Source organism: Bubalus bubalis, chromosome 6 (assembly GCF_019923935.1).
Source record: "Bubalus bubalis isolate 160015118507 breed Murrah chromosome 6, NDDB_SH_1, whole genome shotgun sequence".
NCBI classification, from domain to species: domain Eukaryota; kingdom Metazoa; phylum Chordata; class Mammalia; order Artiodactyla; family Bovidae; genus Bubalus; species Bubalus bubalis.
Window position 1 is genome coordinate 66,791,029 of NC_059162.1, and position 21,429 is coordinate 66,812,457.

General features: G+C 35.5%; 1 protein-coding gene across 6 annotated transcripts in view; it reads left to right on the forward strand.

The window, feature by feature from the left end:
* ZZZ3 (zinc finger ZZ-type containing 3) overlaps positions 1 to 21,429 on the forward strand; it is a 120,600-nt gene that overhangs the window by 43,203 nt on the left and 55,968 nt on the right. For 3 of the 6 annotated variants that reach the window (XM_025288421.2, XM_025288420.2, XM_044944832.1), the window contains exons 2-5: positions 4,313 to 4,446; positions 4,525 to 4,603; positions 6,039 to 6,192; positions 11,307 to 12,862. In XM_025288421.2, coding sequence (XP_025144206.1) covers positions 11,358 to 12,862 — 1,505 coding nt within the window. In that variant the 5' untranslated portion in view covers positions 4,313 to 4,446; positions 4,525 to 4,603; positions 6,039 to 6,192; positions 11,307 to 11,357. Of the gene's footprint in view, positions 1 to 4,294; positions 4,447 to 4,524; positions 4,604 to 6,038; positions 6,193 to 11,306; positions 12,863 to 21,429 lie in introns of those variants that run through there. The other 3 variants (XM_044944830.1, XM_044944829.1, XM_044944831.1) reach the window with 3 other exon arrangements.

Genomic DNA, 21,429 nt, shown 5'->3' on the forward strand with positions numbered 1-21,429 from the left:
GTCCTGCAGGCAGATTCATAACCACTGGACCAATCATCAGGGAAGACCCCAATTATATTATTGCTTATTACTATTTTTGTGCTTTGGTGGTAATTTATATCTATTGTATCGTTATTGTAGAAACACTATGTAATGTTTAATGTGCTGCTATGTATCTCTTCTCATCTTTGCACTCAGTGATATTGCTTGATAGCTTGAAATTGGCCATGGGTAGGAATATTCACACCAGAGTCACTGGTAACCCTGTGAACCAGGAACTATAAACCACTAACTGTCCTTGGTTGTTGCACATTTCCTAGTATACCCCTGGCTGTGGGTAGGAGTGATTTTCCAGGCCTTGGATATACTGCATATACTTATGAGTGGTCAGCTCAAGACTTGAGGAGGATATCTGTAGATCTTCTGAGGTCTTGCTCTCTTTGATGTTACTTCCTCTCTGGTACAAGTGTTCTGGAAACCTTAGCTGCCTGAGTCTCCCCAGATTCCATGCTTTGTCTTAACACTGGGAGACTGGTTTGCCTGAGATCACCCTCCTCGCTCTGCAGTCTGGAAACTCAGTCAGGAAGCTGGGGCTATTAAAGGCTTTGCTTTATTTGTTTCTTCTCTTTCGTTGATCACTGTTCTGTGTTGTCTGGTTTCAAGTGTCTGAAAAACATTTTTGTACAGTTTGCCCAAATTTTCAGTTGTTTTGAATAGGAACATACCTCTCATCTCTGTTACTGTCTTGGCCAGAAGTGGAAGTCCCTTGAAAGCGTTTTAGACAAGAGAGTGACAGAAATGTGCACCTTAGACTTCTCCATGAATTTGTAAGGAGCAAGACTTAAAGGAACCAATTACAAGGCAGGTGGATTAGTTGAAGTAGGAAATGATGAAGGTCTAATATTGGTCATGCCCTTCATGACACTCAGTTCAGTTCAGTCGCTCAGTTGTGTCCGACTCTTTGTGACCCCATGAACCACAGCACACCAGGCCTCCCTGTCCGTCATCAACTCCTGGAGTTTACCCAGACCCATGTCCATTGAGTCAGTGATGCCATCCAACCATCTCATACTGTGTTGTCTCCTTCTCCTCCTGCCCTCAGTCTTTCCCAGCATCAGGGTCTTTTCAAATGAGTCAGTTCTTCACATCAGGTGGCCAAAGTATTGGAGTTTCGGCTTCAACATCAGTCCTTCCAGTGAACACCCAGGACTGATCTCCTTTAGGATGGACTGGTTGGATCTCCTTGAGTCCAAGGGACTCTCAAGAGTCTTCTCCAACACCACAGTTCAAAAGCATCAATTCTTTGGCACTCAGCTTTCTTCACAGTCCAACTGTCACATCCATACATGACTACTGGAAAAACCATAGCCTTGACTAGATGGACCTTTGTTGACAAAGTAATAATGTCTCTGCTTTTTAATATGCTGTCTAAGTTGGTCATAACTTCATGACACTGGAGATGGGGAAATTTGAAATTTATTGAAATTAGATTTGAGAAATGTACAAGGGGAATAATCTGCTTTAGGGTTTGTAGAAGTGTGGGTCCTGAGCTCAATCACCTGCAGTGAGTGTGATAAAAATGAGGATTCCGTGCCCTGCCCCAATTTCATTAAATCTGAAGTTCTAAGGAGATTTAGAAATTTGCATTAAATCCCTAGGGTAATGCTTTACAAGCATTAAAGTTTCTTCAGAAGAAAGTGATGGAATTTTTTTCAAAGTGTGAGCCTCATCTTTGGGGGAACCCCTGCACTGGAATGACCTAAAGTAGTTAATTAAAAATATTTACGCTTGCCATGTCCAGAACTGCTGAATCTAAAGTTTGGAAAGCAGTATAAAAAAGTTCAAAAACCAGCATTCTATAGTACTTTGGAGACATAAACTTACTGAACTTCACAGTAACCCTGAAATGTAGTGGGCAGGTGTTATGTCTCCTATTTTATAGACGAAATGCAAAAGGGCAGTGTGGTTTTCTCATGATCAAACAGTTACGATTGATGGTGGGTAGAGAATCATATTTGTGTCTCCTTCCACCAAATCTGATGCTCTTTCTAAGTCCTTTATGTTGCCTGTGAAATATGCTCATCTCTAAAACCTGTAGGAGGCATCCAACACATTGAACCTCTGGTTCTAAACAACTTAGGGAGCCAGGATGTTGTCATCTTCCTGATCATACTTTGTACCAAGTGAAAATTCAGTTCAACTCTCTGTAGCAAGTAACGATGATACACTTAATTGTTTAGGAAAAATGTTTATGTCTTTGGCCATTATCTTCATGCTTTTTATAACCAGCTTTGACTGCCTCTCTCTGTTTTCTTTTAAAATAATTTAAAGTGTAGTGTGTGTGTTTAATATTTTCGATTATAACTTAGGAATTGGATGTCAAATGTCTGTGTTGTAACCTTTGTTCTGAGTTTTTTCCCGAAGGTCTTAGAAAAGTAAAAAAAAAAAAAATATATATATATATATTATAATTTAGATTGCATTTAGCCTAGATGTTACAGTTTTACTTTTATACTAAGTGTGTAGCATATAACTTTGCTATGTCAATAGAACTGATACGTTTTCTAGTGAGGTTTTTTTTGTAGTCTTTTGAAGTGATTTCACATGTGCTGTGAATCTGAGATCCTGTAATCTGTTTAACACAGTAGTACTAGTGTTAGACTGCAAATAGTAGGAAAAGTAATTCTTTTCAGTCAGGATTGGTTTTTGGAATTCTTGAATAGTCAATGAATTTTGTTAGTATGTGAACACAAGCAAAGCTCTGTGGAAAGGCATAAATAAGGCCTTAGGAATGGGATTTAAATGGTTTGTTTTCTATTTTGTGTGCTTTAAAAGGACAGAATAGCTAACCTTTTTAAACTTCTGGATCAAGTTACTATATTTAAATAATATAAAATTTAAAATTATGGTGGCTTGTCGCAATTCTTAATAGTTTACCTCCTCCAAAAGCATATAGTTTTGTGTAGAATCTTAAATTTGAAATGCTTAGTGAATGAAATGAAGACTGCTGTGTAGTGTAAGGAATGTAAGAAGAGTTTTGACTAGTTTAACTCATTTTTACAAGAGATTTATTATCAACTTTTAAATTTAGGTATACTAAGATGTGTATTAAATTTTTTTGTGACATTACCTAATGTGTTTTTTAACATTTGAAAACAAATGAGGGAATTCTCTGGTGGTCCAGTGGTTAGGACTCTATGCTTTCCCTGCAGTGGAACTCTGGTTGATCCCTGGTTGGGGAACTAGGATCCCACAAGCCATGCTGTGCAATTAAAAAAAAACAAAACAAAACAAAAAAGAAAACAAATGGAATAGAAATGAAGTGTTTGAGGATAGATATTAGTATTTCTTAATCACTATCTACTCTATTATTCTGTTTCTCCAATTAAAAAAGTTGAGATATAATTGACATTGTGTATTTTATTTTACAATTTTCTACGGTATTTTAGTGAACATCTCCAGTAACAAATTTTATACACAAAATAGGCCATCTGCATTTTCTGTGTAGATTTTTACTTTTTATTATACAGGAATTTGGAATGGTAAATTATGTTGAATCATTTTAGAATGCCACTGATAAATTCTGTGACATATATGACATTTTTAAGCTTATTTTTTCACTAGTAAATGGGTAGAAATGACTTAAGGTTTTATATAATGCTTTTCATTATCATTGTACGCACTTTGATATGTTTCTCACTTGCAACCTATAACCAAGGATATATTTTTAGGAAGCTTACATGTAAGGAACATTAGCACAGCTACATCTTGATTTATTTCTTCACTTATTCTGTCACATTTATTTCCTATTTATAGTCAAAATAACAGGAACAAATTAGTCACAGAGGGATAATCTAACCAATACAAAAATACTAGCTGAAAAGAAAACAAATGTTTTAAAGTCATGTTTAGGGGAAAGTCATGATCTTTTTTACTGCATTCTTAAGTTTTCTAGATTTATTCCCCAATGTTATCATAAAACACAAAAAAGTACTTTTCTATTAATATCTGAGAAATTGCAGACTTGTGGCAAGTGAGGCATATTTATATTGGTAGTCAGAAAAGGAATCTAAGTTCTAAAACTGATACAAATTTTAATGTAGAATGAAATTTTGAAATATTTTATGTGGGCACTGTGAGAAGAATTTATAAGAGAATTAAGAAATCCTTTTAGTCTGTTAAAGTAACATTTTATAGTGAAATAAAAGGAATTATTTGTGAAATTTATTAAAAAATGCAGTGTGCTGTGTGTTTAGAAATATTGTCAGTTTTATCCACAAATCTGCAAATAATAACACACCCATAGTGACTATATTGTGGTTTTCCTTCACAGATATCAAGTTGTGCTAGTTCAACTATATAAATAATTAATACCTGAAGTCTCAATGTAAAATGGACTTTAACAGTGATGACAGATAAATGCAGACGCTTGGAAATCAAACACTAGGTGAAACACTTAAAAGAAAGGTAAGAAAAAAATGTAATCTTAAGGCCAAGTGGGCTTTAGTTAGTACAAGTAAGTGACTGAAGTAATTTCTTTTTCAGTGTATTAGGTTTTTCAGAAGCCTAATCTGCCTAACCATCTGCATGACCCTGTTTATCTTAATACTGGTAGGACTTAGCTGTAAGTATCAGTTTTCTGAAAATAACAGTTGCAGATCTCCTTGCCTGGCAAATATAATGGATGATGTTTCTACAGCAATCCCTATCCAAATAGGATAGTAACCTGACTGGTTGGAACTTGAAAGAGTACTGAAATGGGAGTGCTAGGGAATACTCAGAGACACATCCTAAAGGGTGGATCTTCTTTGGTTCTGTTGATTGCTACCATCACCACACACCATACAGTGCAATGCGTTACCATGTTTGTGAAAGGATTTCAGGGTTGAGTACAAGGGAGTTGGCAGTTGGAATGTGTTATAAGAAGAGTGAAGTTTCAAGTCAAGGGTTACTTTTTTATAGGCCCATTTTTTACTGTGTACCCTCCTCATGTTAATTTAGAACATTCTTTAATGTAGCATTAAATAATTTTATTTAGACAATTTTCCTACCTTGTGCTTTTCAAGAATTTGCAAGGCATATCTGGGAGAGGTTGCATCTAGAGATATTAAATATTAGCCTTGTTCCAGTCTTACTGACCGAAACTGTGCTCTTATTTATTTTTGCTATTTATTGATAGTTTACAAAGCTTGATAATTGCATCAGTTTTTTATTTTTAAAACTTAAATTTTTTTTTATATTTTCAAATTGCAATCCTTTACCAAAAATACTGTCACTTTTAGAATATCTAGTTTTATGTTTATAGTAAAGTGACAGTTTCCATCATAAACCTTGCCAGTCTTTTTCCTGGTGTTCCTCCTTATTTTCAAATGGGCATTCATAATAACCCATTTGGCCAGCTTCTCTGAAAAGGATATTGTAATACATTATTATAAAGTAAACTTAAAATTAATCAGACTGTCCAAGAAATGCATTGTAATTAGGCTAATTAAAATACCTAGTCTATTGGGTACCACAGCCAGAAAATCCTTATTGTTTTTGTTGAAAATCCATATGCCAAAAATAATAGAAATTTCCCTTTATAAAAAATTTCCCTTTGTAAAGTCCTGTAACACTTCATCACAATTATCATGTATATATAGAAGATTTGGTTGATTCTTTGTTGTACATAACCTAAATTATTTTTGTTGTTCAGTCCTCAGTTTTAAATACTCGAAGGCCAAACTTTGGGAAGGGCTCTAGAATAAGAGTAAGAGATTATAAATTCTGTATGAGAAATTTTAAAAGGGCAGTCTTTGGGTCATCACAGAACAGTATTGCCTTAGACTCTAGAAAAGAACTGAGTCACATTTTGACTCAAAATAATATTGAGTTGTAAAGATTTAGTATATTTCAAACTCTTTTTGATTTGTTTTTGTTAGTTTCTAAAAATCCTTTTCCAGTTTCTTGATATTTCTAAGGCTACAAAGTTAATGAGAATTACCAAAGTGTTACTAAAATCTGTTAGCATAAGTTAATTTGCTTCTTTAATTCTTTTTTTTTATTATTTTATTTTAAAGAAAGGAATTTAGGAAGTTCTAGTATTCTCCATGGCTGAAGCTGAGAGTCTGAAACCCTGATGCTTAAGCTCTATTCTAGATCATAGCTTCAACTCCTTCAGGATATAAGGAAAAGAGATAATATTTCCACAATGATAGATCTTTGGTTGTACAGGTAAGTTATTTAGTTTTGCAGTAGCGAAGACAACTATAGTTTGTTTGTTTGCTTGTATTTAAGGAGAGGAGACTTGTTATTTTTATATACTTCCTTTGGTGTGTGGAAAATAGTGCAGTCTGGGTAGCTGTTCATAGGAATGTGGAGCTATAGGGAATTGGGTAGGAATGAAATATTTTCCCAACAAGGGATACATGAAATGACTCAAAGTACGTTAGAATCTCTAAAGCATTATACCTTTCAGTACTTGAGGTATTGGGCAGTATGTGATTCCTTGACTTCTCTTTCTCCCCACTTATCTTTTTAAGTGTATATACATTCACCTCTGTCTATCTGTATTTGTCTGCCTATCTCTTTCTCTCTCTATTTCTCTGAAAGGGGAAGAAAGAAGAGATCCCTTTAAACAAGAGGTCAAGATAGTATGAAATAGAGTTCCCAGGCTTCAAAGAGACTAATATTAAGAACCTTAAGTTGAATTGCACAGCAGCATCCCCAGGTCTCACTCTCCTTCTTTCAACCTTATAGATACTTTTGACATTGTAGATAATGGTGTCATTGTTCAGCTGAAGAAATTTGTCTTAAGAGAATTGTATGACAAGGATAGTTCCTACACCATTATTAAACAGTTCCTATTCCTGTTCTAGACAAATAGAAAAAGAATCTTTAGTGACACTTCCTATTGCTTTTGCTCTTTTAGCCTTTCACTTTGGTTTGTCTATGTGATATCATGACCAGTTTCCTAAAAATTGTTCAGTTAATAAAACTAAATAACTATCAGCTAGAATATTGATGTTAATGAAGGATTGCCAGTCCCTCAATTCCCAAAATAAACTGTTCTACTTCAGTAATTATAGTGCAACAAAAGCTTATAGGTAGTGCTTTTGAGATTTCTTTCTCTTAAGTAAAGGTGATAGCTGGAGTAGTGTTTCATTAGGTGGAGCATTTTAGTTTCCTTTTAGTTCTTATTGAAGCAGTTATACAGATGTGATCACAGGGGCTGGAAATTTATTATCTGAAACAAAGCTGATACTATTTCAGAGTGTTTCAGAATCCCATAATTAGATTTGAGAATCCTATAATTAGGTTCTATAATTAGATTCAAATTTGGGAGAGGGTAATTCAACAGTAAACAAATGGGTGAGATATGTGAAATTGTAGGCAGGATTTGGGATTTAATGTGAATGGACAGGCTAAAATTTAATTGACTGTCCTTTTCAGGTATGTCCTGCAATAGGATGAAAACTTATGAGGGTGGGGAAGATAAGAATCTCAGTAATCGATTATATTCTCTTCCCTCTATTGTAGAAAATGCCATATTCGTCAGTTTGTGGGTAATATAGGAAAAACTTGATTCTAGTTGCTAGATTGGATTTTGTCTTTATGAATCTTTTAACCAACAGTTTCCCTCAATTCTAAAACTAGAGTGATTAAATTTCCAGTTCCACTTGGGTACTAGCTACTGTTTTCACCATGTCAACTATTTGGTTAACTAACAGGGGTATTTTCTGAGATACTTTGTAAATGAGTTTCTTTTCCTTTAGCAGTTTAATTTTTGGCAGAAATATTTTGTACTCCAAACCTCTTCACTGAATTTTTTTAGTAACTCTTGTGTTATGCAGCTAAAATGAGGAAGACAACTGGTTTAGTCTATAATACTTTGCAATGCATACCAAAACAATATTGAGACTTGGTTGAGATAATCAGAGCATTGTTAATCTCTATTTAGTAGTTGAATTTTGCACTCAAGTTTATCAGGTAACTATAGAAAATACGTGTATTTATAAATTCTTATTCAAAAATAGAAAAGATAATGAAGAAAAAGATGAACACAGAAGAAAAAATCATTAGAGGGAAGAATGTTAAAATTTCATTTCACTCTAATCTTCAGAATTTTAATCAACTTAATATCTTAAGTATATGCAATATGTTAATTTCAGGCAAGAAATTTTTATAATCCTCTATTTAGTGCTTCCTTAGTCAAAGTGATCATGGTTTTATTTATAAGTTTTTATTAGAATCAGATAAAGAACTAAAGGATAAATGGCCTAATTTAGTTTGAAACTTGGTATATTTTAATAGATTACTGTCTGATGCAGTGGTCTGAGGCAGTGCATCTTAACCTAACAGACATTTAATCACCTGGGAATCTGGTTAATCAAAAGGTCTAGGGCAGGGCCTGATATTCTGCATTTCTAACAAGCTTCCAGTAGATGCCCATGGTGCTAGTTCTCAGGCCACTCTGTTTTTTGTTTTTTAAGACTTTTATACTTTACTTTAAGGACAGTAAATATGAATCACCAAATTTCTGTACAAAATACTCTATATTTTAAAAAACATTTTATTAGATTAAGTTCATTTACAGTGTTGTGTTGGTTTCAGGTGTTTAGGTCAACACTCTGAGTTGCAAGAGTTTGAAGTAGCTCAAGTGTTCATGTCACAAAGCAGTTTTGCTTTAAATGTGGCCCAATAGCATAAGGTTTGAGAACTCTAAAACTTGCACTTCATTTTAGTTGTGGATGGAATAAAAAGATTTTGAGGGAACAAAAGAAATGAAAACAGTTCTAATATTTCATGTTTGTAAGTATTTTGATTACTGGAATGGTGAAGAAATAAAATAGGCCCTCATTATCATCATAGTTGGTCTTTTATAATGATACATATATATATTTGTTAGTAGTTTTCTTTACTATTAATAATGGAATTGTTTCATTGATAATGATAAGATAGAAATTTTGCTTTCAATTTGGATTGGTGTGGAAAGAAAAGGACTAGGAATGCCTGTTACAGAATCATTTGAAGTTTTGTATGCCCTTGATTGGCATCCATATTTTAAAAAATAAAGATGAACAGTTTTTTTTGTGTGTGTTTATAAAATATTACTATTGCCAATATTATTTTTGAACCATAAGTCATGAATATAATCAAATTTGCATTAAAGATACTTGCATTAGATTTTATAAATAAAGTTTGTGAAATTAAAGTATTATGTTTTCTTTGTTATATTTACACAGGTATTGAATATTTAAAAATCTATAATCTTCAAATTTGAAAGCTTCAGATTTAGGTATATGGACCAAATGCATTGATTTTAATATTTTTTAGTTTGTGTTCTTTTGAAACATCATTTGAAGTTTAACTTAAATTATTTGTAATTAAAAATAGATATTTATGGATCATTCAGTGTTTATTACCTGTGAATAAAGAGAGACTGTAACCTTAATAACAAGATTTTAACTAAAGAGAATTATACATGAGGTCTGACTAAATGAGTCCCCAAACAGTAAAAATTTGCTTTAAAAAACATAAAGTTCTGATTTATGTTCCATGTTTATTGTTCACATGATTGCTATGGAATTCTCTAGAACAAATTTTCATGCTTTAATCTTAGGTCCAATTTTTTTGAGTCATCTTGTAATCTAGTCTTACAAGATTAGAAAAAATTGTTAATTAAAAATTTAGAAGTATACCATACTCTGAAACAAAACTAAATTCAACCAACTTACATATTTTACAGGATACTTTTTCACTTTATCAGCAGGCAGGAAGAAGACAGTTTCTTTTTTTTTTTTTTGTATGTGGTAGCATGTTTCTATATCTTCTGTAGTTCCTAATAACCTTTCCAACTGTTATACTTCTAAGTTGAGGCAAAGGAGAGACTGTATTTGATTTGTGGGGAGAAGGGGTAGAATGGCATTTGGAGAGTTAAAGGAGAGTGAGCCTGTGGGAAGGCCGGCAAAAGGGAGGAGGGAAGAGGGTCCTGGGCAGCTATGTCCTACAGCCATTGGCTGGCTTCTTTCTCTGTCCATCCTGCACTCCATTCGAAGTTAGACAGTAAAGTGACAAAGTATGTTTTGAAGGCTAAAACAGAAGAGGTGCAGAAAAATGGAGACTTGGATTCTTAATAGGTCCTTTATTCTGCTTGTTGGGAGAACGTTGGAAAATAATTACTAAATCACTCAGTTTATCGAGATGGATAAAATAGGGCAGTATTCTATTTTCTGCTCATTTGTATTATATCAATAGAAACAGCAGAACATCCACATGAACCTGCTCATATCCTCAACATGCATTAATACTGTGACATACACATATACTCAAGAGTTCAAAGAAGGAAAAAATGGGGTTATACGTGTATTCTTGATTTCTTAAATGTAGTGTATGTTTGGCGGGTGTGCTTCTTTCCATTTTTCTTCTATCCTCTTTAGAATACTTCCTTTCACTTGCTAATTTGTAGTTCTACTTCTAGAGACTAGGGTGTCTTGACTTTGCTCTATATTGCTCTTAGCAGGTATTCAGTACAACCTAGGGTTATGGTTTCTATCCATCTGCTTAGTTACAGAAAATTTTACTGCAATCCAAATTTTTTAGATACCATGTAGTTTGTTATCAAAAGATTTGACCTGAAACTCGTTTTAGTAAGAGTGAATTAGAAAGAGCAGAGCCTGTCTTTTTACCTCCCAGAAATGTTTTGAGAAAACATGAGAAGTGATTGGGTTAGTTTATGTGATAGCTGTTATATAAATTTGAGATTATTATTTTAATAACCAAGATGAAGTCCTGTCTTTGAGAGAGATCTTTCTGGGCCTTTTGCCCCTGAATATCTGAGAAACATATACACAGCAAGAAAGGTTAAGAGCTTATTAGCTGCGTGGTTTTAGATGTATTACTTACACTGTATATATGCTTCAGTCTCCTTATACGTGAAATAGGAGTGATAATAAGTACTTTTTCTTTCTTTCTTTCTTTCTTTCTTTGGCTCTACCAGGTCTTAGTTGCATGTGGGATCTAGTTCCCTGACCAGGGATCGAACCTGGGCCCCTGCTTTAGGAGTGCAGAGTCTTAGTCCCTGGATCACCAGGGAAGTCCCAATGAGTACTTATTCTAAGTGCTGTTAGACTTAAGTGAGTTAATGTATTTAAAGCATAGAGATCCCTGAAACATATAAGTGCCTTATAACTGTTAGCTATTATTAACACTTTGGGAAATGTTAATAAATTATATCACATTATTTATTAATATTGGCTATACCTGGATTAAAAAGTTATAGTTTTATACTTTTGTTTTAGGATATTAACTATTACCTTTTTCTCATTATTTTGTTTACGTTTTTGAAGGTTTCCCAATGAGTGGATCATGATGACCGTATTGTAGGGACTTGCCATAGTATGGCTGCTTCCCGATCTACTCGTGTTACAAGATCAACAGTGGGGTTAAACGGCTTGGATGAATCTTTTTGTGGTAGAACTTTAAGGAATCGTAGCATTGCTCATCCTGAAGAAATCTCTTCTCATTCTCAAGTACGATCAAGATCACCAAAGAAGAGACCAGAGCCTGTGCAAATTCAGAAAGGAAATAATAATGGAAGAACTACTGATATAAAACAGCAGAGTGCTCGAGAGTCATGGGTAAGCCCTAGGAAAAGAGGACTTCCTTCTTCAGAAAAAGATAACATAGAAAGGCAGGCTGTAGAAAATTGTGAGAGAAGGCAAACAGAACCTGTTTCACCAGTTTTAAAAAGAATTAAGCGTTGCCTTAGATCTGAAGCACCAAACAGTTCAGAAGAAGATTCACCTATAAAATCAGACAAGGAGTCAGTAGAACAGAGGAGTACAGTAGTGGACAATGATGCAGATTTTCAAGGGACTAAACGAGCTTGTCGATGTCTTATACTGGATGATTGTGAGAAAAGGGAAATTAAAAAGGTGAATGTAAGTGAGGAAGGGCCACTTGATTCTACAGTAGTTGAAGAAATCACAGGCTATTTGGCTGTCAATGGTGTTGATGACAGTGATTCAGCTGTTATAAACTGTGATGACTGTCAGCCTGACGGGAACACTAAACAAAATAGCACTGGTTCCTATGTGTTGCAGGAGAAATCAGTAGCTGAAAATGGGGATTCGGATACCCACGCTTCAATGTTCCTTGATAGTAGGAAGGAAGACGGTTATATAAACCATAACGTGCCTTGCACAGATTCAGAAGTGCAGGTCAAGTTGGAGGACCACAAAGTAGTAACTGCCTGCCTGCCGGTGGAACATGTTAATCAGCTGACTACTGAGCCAGCTACAGGCCCCTTTTCTGAAATTCATTCATCTTTAAGGGATTCTGAGGAGGAAGTAGATGTGGTGGGAGATAGCAGTGCCTCAAAGGAGCAGTGTAATGAGAGCACCAATAATGCCCTGGACACAAGTCTTGAGAGTATGCCAGTCTCCGGAGAACCAGAACCATCTTCTGTTCTAGACTGTGTTTCGACTCAAATGATGTCTTTATCAGAACCTCAAGAACATCGGTATACTCTGAGAACTTCACCACGGAGGGCAGCCCCTACCAGAGGTAGTCCCACTAAAAACAATTCTCCTTGCAGAGAAAATGGACAATTTGAGGAGAATAATCTCAATCCCAGTGAAACAAATGCAACTGCTAGTGATAATATAAGTGAGTCTCTCACAAATCCTGGTGAAGTTTCTCACAGTGAAAAAGGCATATGTTGTGACTCTGAAAATTATGGGAGTGAAGGACTAAGTAAGCCATCCTCAGAGGCAAGACTCAATGTTGGACATCTGCCATCTGCCAAAGAGAGTGCCAATCCGCACATTACAGAAGAGGAAGATGATGATCCTGATGTTTATTACTTTGAATCAGATCATGTGGCACTGAAACACAACAAAGAGTATGTGTAAATATGGTAACCATGAATTCTGCTTTGTTTATTATTCCCTAAGTTTTCAGTATCTATTCATAAATGTCTGTAGCATTTTTATTATAACTAAAATTAATGCTTTTAACTGAAATTTTGGGTTTCACACAATAATATTCTCAACTCTTAAAAAATCTTCAAAAAAAAAGAGAGTAAAATCCAGCTTTATTAGTAGTCTTCTCAATGGCGATGTAATTTTCCAGTTTTGAGATTTCACACATTTCTCAGTTAGACATGTGGAAACATGATTGATAGTGTTATACTTTTTAATAAGTTTTTTATCATTTGAGTTAATTTATAAAATGGAAACCTCTTTAGTTATCCCAGTACACTTTGATTTATAGTTAAAGAGCGTTATGAATTGTATATGCCTTCCATAGAATGTAGAATAGACATCATCCAAATAAGGGAAATCTGACAGGCTACAAATCTACATTTATCTTAGTTACTTATAATTCCAGTTAAAACTTTTGATTTAAAAAATGTGCTTTATGCATCATCATTGGCTTTTGTGATGTAGAGAAGTATTACTATTAGTACTGTGACAGCTAATTGTATGTTGTAATTGTCTTATTAGCAAGTCAGTCTACACTATAGTTTACATAAAGCGTTTGAGAAAGGTTTTTCCTAATTCTAAATTATAGGGAGACTATCTTAAAATACTGTTTGTTTTCAACTTTGTCATAAAGGTACTTTTTAAAATGAAGAATTCACTGTCCAGATTTATCACAGTTTTGCTTAGATTTTCTATACAGTATTCTGGGCAGTAACACAAAAGAATTGGAGCTGCCTTTGTCTAAATCAGGAAAGGAACTGTTAACAAAAGTGTTTATCATAAATATGATGAGCAGCAGTAAAAGACAGACTTATATATGAGTTAATCAGTTTTACTTCTACAGAATAGGCTTTTTAATTATTATCACAACCAGATTATCTAGACTGTGTAAAGTACTTATTTGAGGAACCTTTTTAATATTTTTGTTCTGACAGTTGTCAGAGTCTGCTATATATTGGATGAAAGTATCAAATCCTACTTGTAGAATATAATAATCTTTTACCATGCCTTATAAATAGTTTAATTTGTTTTTGATAACATGGTAGTCTTTTAGCATAGATCTCTTTTCTGAAAATTTCCTTCTGTTTTCTTTATAAATAGCATTTTAATATTGTGTTTAATAGATCATTTTGTCTGAGCATTTTACTTATTTTGTGGAACTATTAGCATTTTCATGTATTTAAAATGTTTGAGGTCCATTGTGAGGGGAAAAAACAATTCATTAAGTGACGTTTTTTTCAATTTGAGATGAGTTGAATTCTTACCATTAGTACACATGTATCAGTTTTCAAAAGTAGAGTTGTTTTTCTGCAGGCACTAGGAAACAGAGTATATGTCTTGTCCAAATACCAAGAACTCAGGAAGTATGCATATTTACAAAATGATACCTATTAATTCTATTTTTTGCTTTTTATTGTTTCTTTGCTAAAAAAAGTTACTCTCTTATTAAGGTTTAGCTGGTTATTAAGATGGAAAGTATTTTCCCACTGAAACATTGTTACTTTTTTAGTACATGCTCTTCTAGTGATTCTGAAGAATGATGTTCCGATAAAAACAATTATCTAAAGATAGTGGCCATAATATTTGAAGAGTGAGGTGCATATTCTTAAACCTGAAAATGAGACCAATATGGTTTCATGGGTTGCTTAGGATATAGAGTCCTTTGGAATTTGGAGGATAGTTGCTTTATTAGGACAGTGTTCTCAAGTTAAATTAGTGCCTTGTTGGATGATTTTGGGCAAAAATAAATCATTCCTTCTAGCTTTTTTGCCTTTTCCCAGATCTTTTGAAAATAGCACCTCTTGACACTTTAGTTTTAACTTTTTTCCCCCAAAGGAAGCAAATCACAAGTGAGATGGAGAGGGAGCATCTAGATTAGCATCTTGGTTAAAGATAATCTAAGGAAAATTGGGAGGCGATGCTTGATCATATCATATGTAATCTCTTTCATTAAAATCCCTGTTCCTATGCTTTTTATCTAGAATCAAGAGTTGGTTAGATTAAATATTTTGGTTTTGACTCTTTTTATCCAAATTGTCATTGTTAAAAATAGCATCACGATACCTATCTAATGCTTTAAATTCTCAAGTAAATTTCTGGTGGTTGGAAAGTGTTGTTAAAAGGTACTTTGGGGAAAGGGGAAAAAAAAAGATACTTGGAATAGATGGGTTACTGTCCTCCTGCACATGCAGACTCCACTGGTAGGGAGTGAGTACTTCCTGATAGCCAGTTTAGAAAATATATTATGAATAGAAGACACTGAGAGTGATGTAGTTCTTTGTCTGGAACCAGGAGGCCATAACTCTTATTTATTCAAGTTTCAGTTTTCTGAATTAACATTCACTGATTAACAACCTTCTAGCATTCATCAGTGCTGCAGTCCATGAGGTCGCTAAGAGTCGGACACGATTGAGCGACTTCACTTTCAGTTTTCACTTTCATGCATTGGAGAAGGAAATGGCACCCCACTCCAGTGCTCTTGGCCTGGAGAATCCCAGGGACGGGGGAGCCTGGTGGGCTGCCGTCTGTGGGGTCGCACAGAGTCGGACACGACTGAAGCAATTTAGCAGCAGCAGCAGCATTCATCCTATAATTTATCTTGTTTGCAAGGATATCACATATAGGGTTATTAGTCGCCTGTAAATGTTTGAAAAGGTATTGTATGTCTAAGTCCTAGGTTTAGACCCTCTTCATGGCAATTCGGAGAAGGCGATGGCACCCCACTCCAGGACTCTTGCCTGGAAAATCCCACAGACAGAGGAGCCTGGTAGGCTGCAGTCCATGGGGTCGCTGGGAGTCGGACACGACTGAGCAACTTCACTTTCACTTTTCACTGTCATGCATTGGAGAAGGAAATGGCAACCCACTCCAGTGTTCTTGCCTGGAGAATCCCAGGGACGGGGGAGCCTGGTGGGCTGCAGTCTATGGGGTCGCACAGAGTAAGACACGACTGAAGCTATGCCCTGTTTCCTCTCTAGATGCCATCCCTCTTCTCCAGCACATAAGCCCATAGGTGCTTTTATATATTTATTTTTTCAAATGGAGAACTCCACTGTGAGCAAGGGGCTAAAGTATTTTCTTCTCTGGCAAGATTCCAGCTGTGGATTATTTTACTAGAATATGCCTTAAAGATTAGGGGTTAGAAGATCAAAAAGAAATGTACTTTATCTCAAGACACTCTCATCTTCAAGGTGGATTGAGTCTGTTAAAAGTGGCAGATAATACCTGCTGCTAAGTTGCTTCAGTCGTGTCCAACTCTTTGTGACCCCATAGACTGCAGCCCACCAGGCTCCCCCGTCCCTGGGATTCTCCAGGCAAGAACACTGGAGTGGGTCACCATTTCCTTCTCCAATGCATGAAAGTGAAAAGTGAAAGTGAAGTCGCTCAGTCATGTCTGACTCCCAGCGACCCCATGGACTGCAGCCTACCAGGCTCCTCTGTCTGTGGGATTTTCCAGGCAAGAGTACTGGAGTGGGGTGCCATTGCCTTCTCCAAGATAATACCTAATGATCCCCTTTTGGCCTAAATAACAAGACTGAGATCATGTGCTTACCTGTGGATTGCCCTTTTGGGGAATTGATCTTTTGCTGATTTTGAATCAGAAGCACTAAAACTGACCTCTAAATTTTGAAATTCTGGTTCTATGGAGAGTAGATATATAAGCTTTTAGGTCCTGGCCTTTATTTTATTTTTTAAGCTTTTTATTTTATATTGGAGTATAGTGATTAACAATGTTATGATAGTTTCAAATGGTCCTGGGCTTTAATGTTCAGAGCTTTCCTTCCTATTCACTGGAAAATAAATTTTCAAATGATAATGTGATTTGGTCAGTTGCCTCTCAATTCTCATTGTATCAATATAAGAATACTTAAGTAAAATTGTATTTGAAGGGCCTTGGTTAGCTTCATGTATGCTTTTATGAACAGAAGGTAAAAAATCAGATTTACGGTTCCTAGATTTTTGAGGTCTTAGAAAAGATTTAGCTTACTGATAATATTGCTAATGTTTATACTGATTTTTAAGTTTCTAGATAATTAAAGAGTAAAACAGTTTTTGCTCTTCTAAGTATTGCTCATGTAGTCTTCAGGTAAGAATCTTATTTTTAAATTATATTAATATTGCAAGAATTACAGTTTCAACCTTGATTTTCTAAAAACATTAATGTACTAAATAATTATGATATGTCCTTCTGTTGCACAGTGCTTATGAAGAATCAATTGATATTTCATCAGCTTCAGAAGCTACATAGGAAAATCCTCATGAGTTCTTCTAGATTCACTACTTTCTTTGACATTAGTTTTATTGTTAGTCAAAGTAATTTCTCTTGAAGGGCCAGAAAACTCCCAAGAAGAGGGATGGATTTTGCTTAGAAAGCACTAGAGTTGTTATTTTGCCCTGCATAAAATAATTTTACATTTGTACTGTGTTTCATATTTTGTAAAGGAGTCCATCTAGTTTCTCATTTGACAGCCACAACTTGGAAGTAGACAGCATAGGTGGCAGAATACAGTCTCTATTTCCTAACTCATAGTTAAAGTTTTTAGGTTATTTACTTAAAGTATGATGAATTCTAGGGAGAAATGAGGTTAGAACTTCAGTCTTTTAATTGATAGTCTGAACTACCCTTGGTTTCCTCATCTAATAAGGATTTATACCATGGACTTTGGGGGTTTCTAGGTTGAGAATGCTCATGGAACAGATCTTGGATACTCAGTTTTCAGAATTCCTTAGCCTAAATTTAAGCTTGATAATTACAGTCATAATTACTTGGTTTTACTTGTCACAGAATCAGCTTTATAGGTAAGTAACCTGTTTATTGAATGAAATGCTTTCATGTTCATTGTCTTGAAGAACGTTTTGTTAGTGTGTCTGTGAAGGATAGCTACCAGCTACTGGGGAAATAAAACAACAGCTGCAATTTGACTTTACATAGAGGATTTGGATAATTTGCAAAAATCTTGTGGCGGGTGGTTTAGAATGCATTTAGGTGTAAGTCAAAAGTTACTAGGGAAAACTTGTGGGAAAAGGCTATGAACTATAAGAGCCAAAATGGGCCAGTAGTTTGACACAAAGATTGATGGGAGAAGGAAGATAACTGTCCTAAGTATAAATTATTTTGGTTGTAAGTGGAGTAAGCCATTGACTAGCCAAATACTCAGTGAATTCTTTGTCTTTTCCTTTGAAAACCAACATCTTTTATTTCAACTAATGTCAATGGTATCTAAAATGTTACGTGTCTATAATTCAAGTATATTTGTACTCAAATATTATTTAATCTGTTCTTTTTGATTTAGGGTCATCTTTGCTAACGGAGGTTATGTGGTAATACTTTTTCTGGCATCACTGCCGGAATAGGTCTGTTTTCACTTAGGTTAAATGATTTGGGCTTCTCCGCTTTTTAATGTTTTTATAACATGGCTTCTTTTCATTGTTCTTTTCTAATTTCGCAGGCTTCTTATGCTTTTCTTCTTTTTTAAATTTTTGTTGACTTTGATTAATCACTTGTGCTGTGATGGTACTTTCCTCTGGTAGCTAAGCCTTCCATTCATTTTGGCTGTTTTTAGCTTTCTTTAAACTTGGAAATAAGAATAACCAAGCTTATCAGAACTGTCTCATGATTGTTAACAGAGAGACTAAGCAGTTTCTTTTTGAATGAGCAAATAAGCATTAGCATTTGAATGAGCAAATTCGTTAAAAAAAATGAATTTTTTTTTAAATTGTGTATTTTCTTGTTTGCTTCCTCTGATTTGGAGGCTGTGTCCTATGTAGGTTACCAGGTATCCAAAATTTGAATAAATAATAGTTGTTTCTTTGTATATGACAGTAATCAATAGTAATGCTATGCTATGCTAAGTCACTTCAGTCATGTCCGACTCTGTGCGACCCCATAGACGGCAGCCCACCAGGCTCCCCCATCCCTGGGATTCTCCAGGCAAGAACACTGGAGTGGGTTGCCATTTCCTTCTCCAATGCATGAAAGTGAAAAGTGAAAATGAAGTTGCTCAGTCGTGTCCGACTCTTAGCGACCCCATGGATTGCAGCCCACCAGGCTCCTCTGTCCATGGCATTTTTCAAGCAAGAATACTGGAGTGGGGTGCCATTGCCTTCTCCAATCAATAGTAATGAAACCCATCTAAAGTAATTATCATTTATTTGAGACTAATTGAATCTTAGCTTTTAGTTGCAGGAGCTTTATTTTTGTGAATTTTATAGTAGACTGAAAATGTTGTGTTTTTGTGTATTAGTAGCCTATACCATGTATACTGTATCTGGTTTGTCATCAGGTATTATAACGTACAGTAATAAGTGGGAAGATCTGTTTTGTGACCTTTCTATTTCTCCTCCCCACTCCTCCCTCTTTTTTTAAAAAAATTAACTTATTTTTTAATTGAAGGATAATTGCTTTACAGAATTTTGTTGCTTTCTGTCAAACATCAATATCTCCCTTTTTCTTTAGTGGAATCTATCTACCATGTTTCCTTTTCATTATGATGGAAAGCTGCTTCTACTTGTCTCTTTAATTTCTGATTTTAATGAGAGGAAATTTGTCAGGTGGTTAGAAGAGATTGAATAATTTGTTCAGGGATCTCTCAGTAGACAGAATTCTCTGTAGTGTGTCATGATTTTATTTTCATGTGTCTAGTAATACTTATTTTCATGTGTTTAGTAATATTGTATTATTTTGAGGGTCTGGATTTTGTTCTCTTTCTTTAAAAAGTATTGAAATTTGATCTGACAGGCAGTTAATTTTCTTGATGATAAGATTGATCTTAATAGGCTTATATGCTTTTAGCTCTGTTAGGGGGAAGTTCAGGGTAGCGTATGCTCAAGATCAAGTTTACCCTCACTTCTATGGCATGGCCTTCCTGGTGTCTCATTTTAAAAAGGTCTTTACTCTGGCTAGTTGAAACCCTATTTGACTCTAGCCTTGTGAAAACGTTGGTAGTTACTTTTTGCTTGGTCCTATGGAATATCATAGTTTTATATGAGCAGCCTTATGTTCAACCAAAGACTCTAGGTTTCTGTGTTCCATCTTTTTCTCTTTTGCTACTTCTTTGGTGCTCTGTCCCACAAATTCCAGTTGCCTTAGCTTGCCCAAACTGTTTTCTTATCTTTTTGCTCATCAAGATCCCTTCTTGTTCCATGATGCCTCCATGTAGAAAGTGAGTGTGATCCTAGGGCTTTGAATTAGCTCATTTGTTTGCCCTCTCTCACAGGTCATGATTCTGCACTGCCTAATGCCCATTATCTAATTATTTCTATGTTTTCTCCAGTTTTCTAGTTATGTATAGCAGAAGGGTATTCAGCGTTAGCTACTCTGCCCTGAAAGTCTCTGATTTAATTTTAATATGCGTTAGGTCCTTCCCTAGTGGCTCAGATGGTAAAGAATCCGCCTGCAGTGCAGGAGACCTGGGTTTGATCCCTGGGTTGGGAAGATCCCCCAGAGAAGAAAATGGCAACCAACTTCAGTATTCTTGCCAGGAGAATTCCATGGACAGAGGAGCCTGGAGGGCTACAGTCCATGGGGTTGCAAAGAGTTAGACATGCTGCTACTGCTGCTGCTGCTAAGTTGCTTCAGTTGTGTCCGACTCTGTGCGATCCCATAGACGGCAGCCCACCAGGCTCCACCGTCCCTGGGATTCTCTAGGCAAGAACCCTGGAGTGGGTTGCCATTTCCTTCTCCAATGTGTGAAAGTGAAAAGTGAAAGTGAAGTCGCTCAGTCAGGTCCGACTCTTTGCGACCCCATGGACTGTAGCCCACCAGGCTCCTCCGTCCATGGGATTTTCCAGGCAAGAATACTGGAGTAGGGTCCCATTGTCTCCTCTGAGTCAGACATGACCGAGTGACTAAGCAGAGCACAGCACATGCATTAGGTATCTTTATGACACTCACACCAAGCCTACCTACAGTTTGACCATTTAGAAATTAATAATTTATTTATGTATTTTAATTTATTTGGTAACATTGGGTCTTGTGGCACACAGGATCTTCTGACATGTGGGCTTAGTTGCCCTGTGGCATGTTGGATCTTAGTTCTCTGACCAGGGATAAAACCCATGTCTCCTGCATTGCAATGCAGATTCTTTACCACTGGACAAGTCCCTGAAAATTATTTTTTGTTGATGCTCCTTTGACAGTGAGGGCTAGTTTTTAGCTATATGATTAATTAGTTTAAGTAACTTTTTCTAAGAAGCTTATGTGAGAGAAATTGGAATAATAACAATTTGAAGAATGAAAGTAAAAGAAACTTGACAATGTTTTTAGTTGTGTTGATGAGGTGTTGTTATGGTTGAAGCAGAAGTAAAAAAGTGGGTTTCTGGTTCCGATATAGCTCAGGAGAATGGGTAGAAGAGAAAGTGACATCCAAGAACATGCAAGACATTGTTTACTAGGTTTAGAATGGTAACTGTAAATAATTAAGGAATAATGTAATGTATCTGGATTTTAGTTAAGTATTTTTCTTAGACATTTTGGATTTTTTTT